The sequence below is a fragment of the Thunnus maccoyii genome, chromosome 14 (genome assembly GCF_910596095.1).
Source record: "Thunnus maccoyii chromosome 14, fThuMac1.1, whole genome shotgun sequence".
Classification (NCBI taxonomy): domain Eukaryota; kingdom Metazoa; phylum Chordata; class Actinopteri; order Scombriformes; family Scombridae; genus Thunnus; species Thunnus maccoyii.
In genome coordinates, this window is record NC_056546.1 from 1728409 (window position 1) to 1738739 (window position 10331).

The 10331-nt window shown below is 39.4% G+C and overlaps 1 protein-coding gene across 1 annotated transcript; it reads right to left on the minus strand.

The window, feature by feature from the left end:
* Positions 1–7158: 7158 nt before the first annotated feature.
* Positions 7159–9991, minus strand: LOC121912104 (C-type lectin domain family 4 member M-like). The gene is made up of 4 exons (XM_042434187.1): positions 9631–9991; positions 9398–9546; positions 7672–7784; positions 7159–7597 (listed from the first exon to the last, which is right to left on the minus strand). The coding sequence occupies exons 1-4, from the start codon at positions 9989–9991 to the stop codon at positions 7465–7467; spliced, it is 756 nt and encodes a 251-aa protein (XP_042290121.1). The 3' UTR covers positions 7159–7464.
* Between the last annotated feature and the right edge of the window lie 340 nt (positions 9992–10331).

Genomic DNA, 10331 nt, shown 5'->3' on the forward strand with positions numbered 1-10331 from the left:
CTTTAGATTTCTCTTCATCTCAAGCATGAAAATCCTCAAATGTGGAGATTTCAGCAAACATGAACAATACCACACAAAAATGATATAAATAAGGAGCCATTCTTAACAGTGAGTACTTTTACTTTTGATTGAAAACACTTTAACTTGAAGTAAAGTATTTGTATACTTTGATTTGGAAACTGTGTGAGTCCCAGAGAGAGAGAGAGGGGTCATAAATCCTGCTGTTTGACAGCAAACACACGGCAGGGTCACTAAGAAAAACACACACACCGCTTTCTCTTTCAGCAGCCCGAGGCTACAGACTGTGTGTGTGTGTGTGTGTGTGTGTGTGTGTGTGTATGTGTGTGTGTGTGTGTGTGTGTGTGTGTGTTCGCCATCTTTAGGCAGAGAGTTCATTAGAAAGTTTCAGCTTAAAAGATTTGGCTGATGATTTTCTATATTTTCTGCATTATTTTATTTGATGATTCAATGGATTTAAAATATGTTGTGTGAGCACTGATGGCTATTTATTTTATTTATTAACAGTATCACCATTCTCTCCTGTTGTTTGTCCTTTATGAGTGACAACAGACGTTTAATTCCTCAGTTAGGATCAGTTACAGTCAATATTTATTTTCATTTAAATCTGGATTTCTGTCATTAAACATCCTAAACAACATATACAGCTCTGCCAATCTGAAAGTTTGAGCAAAGAGAAGATGGAGAGAGACAGAAACCTGAGAGAGATTGATTGGGACAGAGAAAGATAAAATGAGTTGTCTGAGTAAAGTGTCAGACAGGAGTCTGAGAGAAGAGCTTTTAGTTTGGACGGTGACGCTGAGGGAACGTCTGAGCAGCAGGAAGATGAGGAAACCTCAATCATAAATATTTATAGTAAGAACAGACAGGAGCCATTTTGGATCTTTGTGTTTTTGTCACACAGATTTAAAAAAGGAAAGAGTAGAGGGTCAAAGAGAGAGCAGCGGTGTCATTCGGTGTGTGACATTTGAGTCTGTTCCCAGTCAGCCAGTGACTGTGCATTCAGAAAGTGAGCAACAGGTGAGCAAAAATCCATTTATATTTGCATTTTTTTTTAGTTCTGTTTTCTAAACGAGTTTATCTGGACCCCCTGCATCATCCATAATTTTGACTTCACTTTATTCCTACAAAGAATAGACTGGAGTGTTTGTGCAGACCTAGTTTACTAGGATGGGTTCACAATTTTTCAAATCTGTCTTAACAGTCAGGAGCCCAAATAAACATTAAACATGTTTTTCTTGCTGTAATCATTCCTCCTGTTCATACTCACCATTAGAAGATCCCTTCATAATGCACAATGGAGGTGATGGGGGGACAAAATCCACAGTCCTCCTTCTGTGCAAAAATGTAATAATATGAAGCTTCAGCATCCAAATGAGTCAAATCAAGTAGATATCTTTCAACATTACAGTCTTTTTAGTGCCAAAGTCCCTCTTTTTGTTACTATACTTCCACCACAGCTCAACAGGGAAACACTATCCGAGGAAACACAAAGAGGGAATTTGATGCTAAAAAGACTGTAAATGTGTCAGATATCCACTTGATATGACTAACTCAGACTGCTGAAGCTGAATATAAGCTTCACACCTACTTTTAAATGACTGTGTGGACACCCTGTGGATTTTGGGCTCCATCACTTCCATAGAAAGCACATTTGAAGGATCTTTCAATATCCAGTATGAACAGGAGGAATGATTACAGCGAGGAAAACCTCTTTCACTGTTCATATGGACACCTGACTGCTGTCTTAAGACACACTTGAAAAATTGTGAACCTGTCCTTTAAAAAGTCCAATTCTTATTATTTCATTTCTCCTCTTGTCTCTGCACATTCATGCATTTAAGTCTTAAACCTCACAATAAACCAGAATTTTTCACTCATGTCTTTTGCCCTCAGTTTAATATTTCTTCTTCATGCCCAATTGTGTCTTCGCATTGACTTAATATACAGTCATCACACAGACTCTGTAATTTTCTGCATGTTCAGTCTGAACACAGATGAAAATAAAAATCTAAAGTTCTGTGCGTCTGTGATTTATGTTTTTTTCAACATTTATTTTAGTTTATTTGAGTTGGCATTTGCTGTAGTGGTTGCAAATCTTTCAAGGGTATACAGATTAAAATAATTTATAAATACTAATAAAATATGTGTAAACAAATTGAATAGAGTTGAAAACTCGAAAGATTTATTTTGGGTGTCCAGGGTTCCAGATGATGTTAAAGGATATGTATTCTACTGTTTGTAGTTCCAAAACTTGAGGTGAAGGTATGTAGAAATGCTGCCTGCAAGTTAAAAGCCAGGGCTTCAACCTGCTGATGAATGCTTCGTTTGTGGCGGTTTTTTCAACCTCACTGACGAGCTGACGTCAGCTTGTTGTGCATGCCCATAAAAGGCCGTTGGATTTTGGATCGAAAATATACGGATGTATTTGAGAAGTTGGCATTTTGAGTAAAGAACAAGTAAAAGTAGCTGAATCCTGCTACTATGGTTTGTTGATGTAGCTGTTGGAACTCAGCTGTGATGCAGCTACCTGAAGCTGACCAATCAGAACAGAGTTGGCTCATCGGGAGGGGGGCCTTAAAGAGACAGGAGCCAAAACGGCCTTTTTCAGACAGAGGCTGAACTGAGGGGCTGCATAAAGGGCCAGAATAAGATAAATAAGGAGTTCTGTAACTCATGCAAAGATATTCCAGTAGAGCCCCAGAATATAAATATACACCTGGAAATGTGCAGAATATGTCCTCTTTAAATGACTGACAGTTGGAGCACTTGGCAACCAAACTGCAATATATCAGAAAGACTGAAAGGGTTAAACAGATGGAGCTGCTCTCTCTGTCTAAAAGCTTCCAGCAGCTCTGAGAGGATCAGAGCTTTCAGACCACTTGTTGCTAATAGAGGGATATTTACCCAAACGGGAACAGAGAGAGAGTGTATCCTCAGGTCACTGCACTCAGCAACAACACTGACACAAAGACACACAGACAGCCTGTTCTGCTTTTACAGCAGGGACAGACACATGCACTGTAAAAAATGTCAGTCTGATCAAGTCGTGAGCTCTGTTCAGACAGGCAGCAGGTGAAGTAGGTTAAGCATGTTGCATGCTCACCCATTCAACCAATCAGTAATGTCACAGCAGGTGATTTCCATCAGCTGTCAAAGATATAGTATAGTATAGTATAGTCATTAGTTGGGAGATGACAAGAAATTAAGGTCCCTGGCTGGACTCAAATAAGGAATATTGCAAATCATGGTCGGCCCCTTGAACACCTAAGCCATCAGGGTGACCAAGATTTTAAATAATTACTTTTTAAAATATTGACTAATAACTACTAAGTCATTTCACTAAATAATTGACTTATTAGAGAGATCAACTTTAACTTCAGTTTATTTAGAGAGCACATCACTCTGCATACTTTACAAGTTAAAAACATTAGTGCAGTGCCCGTTCAAAACATGCCCGTTCGGAACGGGCAAATGAACCATATATATATATGTATCAACTGACAAACGTATCAATTAAAACGATAAGGATACCTTTGTCCCGCTCAGCAAACCAGAAGTCCCACCCCGCTGTGATGTGATGGTGTTTGTATCAAACAGCCCCTGCTGCACTCAGACACGGAGCTGAGCTGCTGACTGTTTGCTTGTTTATTCAAAGTTTATTAATATAAAACATGTTGCGTGTCCAAATGGCACCCAAAGAAGGTCTGTCTCCTCAGTAAATCACTTGTTGAGTGCTTCACATTGTTTATTTGTGCTTTAGAACAAAACCGCTGTGAAACAATCAGAAAATAACGTTGTATTTCCATCATTCACAGGCTTCCAGCCTAGCTCTCTGTTGCTTGCTCATGCTCTCAGCACGCTCTCCCTCTCTCTCTTTTGCTTGTCTTTTTAAAAATGAGTCAGGAAACCCACAACAAAGCCTAACTTTTAATGTATTAAATGAAGTGAATAGCCGTTCCCTCATCTTTCTTATGGCAGGGTTGTACAGCTCTGATCGTGACATGCAGTAGCAGAGCCCAGAAGCCCTGCCCTGCTGCTGCAGAGCAGCTGATGGCTTGTTTCTACAGAGTTTAAATTTATTAATATTTATCGTGCCACATGTCCAAATTGTACCAAATTTGACACGGCACTCCCTTTTTTCCCCAGCAATTCACCCGCCAAGTGTGGAGTCAATCCAGTGAACAGTTCAAGAGATCTGCAAAGGACACACAGACATACAGACAGAGATTCTTTGCTTTAGTAGATAAATGACATAAGAAATAAGACTTCACACATAAAAATACAAACATTCATACTCAAGCAATAATGTTCATAGAATAACAGGGCTGAACTGGAACTTAAAAAGGAAATTTATACAGCAACAGAACAGAATAAGGGAGACGACTTTTCAAAGAACATCAGTTCTTGATTCAGTTAGTCAGAACACAAGTTGTGCTGAAATCAGAGAAAATATGTGTTCTCAGCCTGGATTCGTCTCTGAATATGCAGGGGAAGTTTATTTCAATGCGCAACGGTTGTACCCCCAAAATATCTTTTGTTAAGTCTAGGAACAGTTAAATAACCATCATCAAGAGAGTGTAAAGGATGTGATGGCATATATGGAATAATAAAAATGGAGCTGTAGGGGTGAGTCAATCCATTTAAGGGCTTGTAGGTCAGAAGGAGGATTTAGAAATCTTGACTTGAACATTTTCTGCACTCTAGGCTCGATATCAGCTGTCTAATTATATAAAATGAATTTGAACACATCAGATATGTTTTTGCTGGCCTGTGCTTGAGGATCTAAATCTGTCTGACCACAGTAACTAACTGTATTGACTCTGGAGGAAGTGAAATAACTTCATATTACAAATTTGTTTTTTTACACATATTGAGTCAGATAAGGAAACATAACAGAAAACAGGACAAAAAAACAAGGTATATATATGTATGTGTGTATATGTATATAAATAAAATTTCCATTAAAAGTCGGGAAGTTCATTGGTTGGGTGGTTGTCAGTTCATGTCCTTTTTTGTTTTCATGCTGGTCCTTTGTTATCTGAAGCGGCTGCTGAATTATGTTGGCCAATCATAACAATTTAAAGCCGATGAAAGGAAGCTATTAAAACAGAACTGAGGGCCTGGCTGGACTCGGCTGGACTGGGTTAAGTTCTGAGCGGGAGGAACAGTGAAGGCAACAACAACACGTTACGTGAAAAATAAAACAGATAAAAAACGGAACACTGATCGAGTTAAACGTCCTGTGTTGTCAGTTGAGCCCCGGCTTTGGGAATACACCAGCAAATTAGCTGGAACAACACTTCGGCTGTGTTTGTTGTCATTCCGGAGCCAGTTATGCCTGGCGTTGCTTCGCTGTAACCCCACAGCGGTGACACCTATCTCGGCATTAAACAAATACAGCGAGGTCCCGACCCCTCCGTGTTTGGATTCGCAGGCCGGGAGCCCAGACAGCCGCACAGAGCCGCGACGCACGTATCAACACAAACCTCCACGCAGGAATGCAGCCGCGGCCCGTTTGACTCGGCCACAGACCCCATCATGACCCGGTGTGTGTGTGTGTGTGTGTGTGTGTGTGTGTGTGTTTGGGAGTAAATGTTCACTCGTTATTACTCTGCTTCTGTTTCTGACATACAACACACAGGTCAGCTACCTCCAGTACACACTGACAGAACTGCAAACACACAGTTTCAGTCTTTGAGTTTGTGGATTGTGACATTTTTTTCATGTTTTATATGAGTTTTATGATCATGTTTGTACAGAACATTTAATGATTGTTCCTATACTGCACACTTAAAAGCACTGGCTTAAAAGTTTACCCAGTTTGGGTCAATATAGCACAGACACAATACTGGGTTAATGTTGTTTTGGCCAATTTTAGTGTCACTTTTTGTTTTAGTGTTGGGTTATTTACCCAAACTTGTTGTGATCTACCTTTTTAGATGTGCATATCACAGTTTGTTATTGATTGTTAATAACTTGTGTATCTTTTGAATGAATTTGAATATGCACATGGTTTTGTACAAGAAAATACAAATTTGTACTACTACAGTTTTATACTATGGGTATAATGGTCTTTACAGCCTTCCATCATCTGGAGGGAGTGCTGGGCGGTGGCGGCAGCCTCTTGCTTAAGTTTCCTGCATATTTGCAAAGGTTGATGTCACCTATTGATTTACATTGGAGCCAGTTTGAAGCCCACACTTGCAGTTTACGGTCAGCTCCATCTTTTCCGTTTGGAGCCAGGACGTTCCAAATAAGGAGTGCGGGGTGTTGTCTTTCACACTCTGGAAACATGCCCCAATACCTTGGACTGAAGCTAACGCTAACTTACTGGGAACACCAAGAGGTGCAGACTTGTGCTAATATTAGCTAACTACCAACAAAAATGATGCCATTAACCGTGCAAAACAATTCCCAAATATTCCTAAATGAGGTTTGATTCAGTTAGTCAGAAAAACACAAGTTGATGTTGTTCAGACAGCAGAGATGGACACAATCTACCTCAAACATAAAACAGAAATGAAACGATATTTTTGTGTTTATGGATTTATTTTAATGTTACTATTGATGTTATTTGGTGCTAATGTTGAGGTAAAAGTTTACTTAATAAAGGCTTATAAATAGAAATCATGTACATTTTTTTTTACATAACTTTGAGCCCATGGTTCTCATGTTAAAAAAAAACAGCAAAAAGAGTGCATAAAACATTGCAAAATCTACCACATTTTTTGATGAAAGCCGCTGCCAAATCAAGCATTTTTGGCAGCAATAATAACAAGAAAACGGTGAAAGCGATGCAGCCTCTATAGTCTTTGCTGGCAGCAGTCCTACCCTTCTGAATTCATCACTGCCAACATGAGTATTAGGGGATGCATTTAATACCAAATTATGTTAAAAATTGTGCTATTTTGCATCACCTGCAGTTTGTTCCTAAATTTAGCTGTCAAGCCATTGTACCAAGCAGAACTGGCATAATCTAATGACACAAGAAGCTTCTTAACAGAAAAGTCAAAAAGTTTTGCTCTGTGAAACAGGAGCTTGAGCTTGCTCAAATCAAAGATTGAGAAAAGACCATGATTCATTTTTTTCTGTCTTTTCTTTTTAAACACCCTTTCCCCCTGAAATGCACATAATCTGGTTGCATTGTAAATTGGGTGAAAAGAAAACTGCAAATTCCAAAGTCAATGGGCCTCATGTTAGGACATTTTCATATCCTTATCCTAAATCATAAGTGGACCACTCGTGAATTCAGTTCAAACCTCAGAGTGAAGTTCAAGAAAATTGGTGAATGCCACAAATTCTTTCAAATCACTTGCGACAAATCTGTTCATACGAGCTGTTGCAAGATGCCCAATATCTTTGTATCTAATCTTTGATATCTGTAAAGCCAGCTGACACTACCATACATGTAATAAAAATCAGTACAGACTACCCAGTAACAATTCAGAACTTAGACAAAGCTTTCTTCTCACAGATCCATCCATTCTTGACATCACAGCTCACAGCTTTCAATCCATTGCTCTCTTGGACAGAAATCACACATTGATGGCCATCAGCAGGTTGTTGCATCCAGAAACTGAAGGAAGAAAATGATGGTTAGATAATGACTGACACATGTTATGATTCACGGTGCTTCTGAGAGTGTCTTACTCTTCAGTCAGATCACTTCCATTAACCCACTGCCAGCTGCCAGCTTCAGCTCTGAGGCCAATCCAGTAGCCACTGGTCCCCAGACCTGCCCGAGTGATGTTACTGATGAATTCCTGATGATCACAGAAAGAAATGTTCGAACACAGCACTGACATGAAAATAAAATATTAGTTTTCTTTTCTCAAAAATGCAAATCCAGTGTGCTGCGTTCTGGTCACCTCCATCACGTCTCTGTTGCAGTTAAAATGTAAAAATGTAAAAGCGACGTGTCTAAAGCAATCTGTTCTTCAGATAGTATTTTCATTATTAACTGTAACAAAGACCATTCACTAATCTTGAAGCCCAGTGCTTTGAATTTCTTAAACAGAACCATAAAAATGTTCCTCATGCTTTAGTTCAGTGGATCCCAACTGGTGAGTTTCCAGAACAACGCTGTTATTTTTAAGTACCATTTCCCACTTCCTAGGTAGCAGCAGCGCTACCACATACAGCTTGATAGGCAACCTATCAATGGTAGCTTTGTGGGTCATGGGACCCTCGTTATGCACGTCCGTTGACTGTAGCCTCTTCTCAGAGGAAGTTTGCTCCACAACAGCCTTAACAAAAGTAAGGGACTATATCAGCTTGGTTTTTGCCAATCAGTAACCTCCATGCCTTGAGGCTGAAGTACCTTAAAGTGCCACTAGATGCTCCAACTGACTCCCATTCAAAAAGCCTCAACTTCTCTCTAGAAATACTGAGTCAATCATGTTTTCAACAAGTCATTATGGCCTCAGTCTCTAAATTCACACCCTCTAATAAGTGTGCTGGTGGTCATTTTGGAAATTATTGCTTGTTAATAAGATTTGAAGACTTATAGTAGCTTTGATGTCTGCCGTGTGGGCGTTGATTGACAGTTGTGATTGACAGCTGGCTCACCTGCTACTCTCTCCAGCTCCAGGACTCACACTGAGTTGGATTGTTGTCGCAATATTTCACTAAGTTTAATGTTTCTTGATTATGTTTCAGTCCAAGGTAGCATGTGGCATGTTTATATATGGAGGTGCTTTTGTGTCTTTATTATGCAATTAAACAGAATAGATTTAAAAATCCACATTTAATCACAATTTTTTTTTTTTTTGCCATAAAACATTTTTTGATTGCGGTGTTGATAGTTTTGCTCTCAAATCTATTTTTTGATTGCAAACCTATTCTGTTTGATTGCATAATAAAGATGCAAAAGTACCTCCATATTTCCAGAGCATGAAAGGCAACACCTTGCACTCGTTATTTGGAAGGTCCTGGCTCCAAACAGAAAAGTTGGAAAGAAAGAGGCTTCAAACCAGTTCCAATGAAACCAACAGATGGGATGGATGGATGGAAATATACTGAGTGGGTGTTAAGTTGGTCATTGTGTGGACCATGACCTGATGTCTAAAGAAACATCTGGACCCTGTGGTTAGGCTAGTTGGTAACCACTGCATTAGTTTCCATGAGATTAAAATGGAAGTTTTCTTATTATGTTGGTAAAAGACGTACATGGAAAAAGTAGCTGCTCTTACATATTTGTAGTATATATCATATTTAGGACAGGATTTAGTTTTCTCTTCAACATTTTATGCATCCCGAAATGCATTTTGTTGTAAAATGATACTCCCTGATTTTTGAAATGCATTGCTGCCAAAAATACTGGCTCAGATACTTTCCAATTGCATATGAGTGGTCATCAAAAGTCCCCCAATGTTACCTGTTCATCTGGACTTTCTATAACAACCAAATCTGCCTTCTTGCTTCTGCAGTCATCTCGAGCTTCTTCCCAGGTGCTCTGGTTACCAATCGCATAGCAGCTGGCCTGGAAGTGAAACCAGCCCGTCTGACAAGGTTCACAATTTCTCTCTGAGAGAAATAAGAGAAAAAACAATGGATTACTGTATTGATTATTGGTAACTTTTGGGACAGAATGAAGAGATGTTGACTAACTTTTTCTGGTGTAGAAGCCATTTAAAGTCCACTGAAATTGATTCCACTGTCCTGTTGTAAGTGTTGTCCAGTTTTGTGGTGTCACAGTCAAGATTGGTGTAGGAATAATAGTACTTTGGTTTTCTGCCTTCAGCCGCTGGTTTTCTGCCTTCAGCCGCTGGTTTTCTGCCTTCAGCCACTGGTTTTCTGCCTTCAGCTGCTGGTTTTCTCTGCTCACATTTGTGATGTTGCTTGATAATACAGTGTAGGCTTCAGTCAGATTGTTCATCTGTACTGTCAGACTGCTGTTGTGCCTCTTCAAGTTTTCATTGTCTATGATGACCTCCAAAAGGTACTGATAGGTGTGGTTTGAACCTTCCATCTCATCACTCAGCTTGGTAGAGATGACAGAGGTAACTAGTATAAAAACAGGATGAGTGTTGGTCTGTGAGTTTGTTTTAATAACACGTTTTAGAAAGACAAGCAATTCCAAATGCTTTACACAATCAATGAAAGACAGCTAACAAGAAAAAATAAATTTAACTAAATTTACACAGCATCCTGTGGCCGGAAAGTTGAGCCAGAGTCAACTTTTGGCTGACGTCACTGTGGCTGAAGGCTGCATTGGCCAATCACAGCCGGAGATCAGACTGATCAGAGGAGAAGGGGAGGACATTTCTCTTCATTTGATAACATTAAAAGTAAAGTTAGTTAGTTTTCTG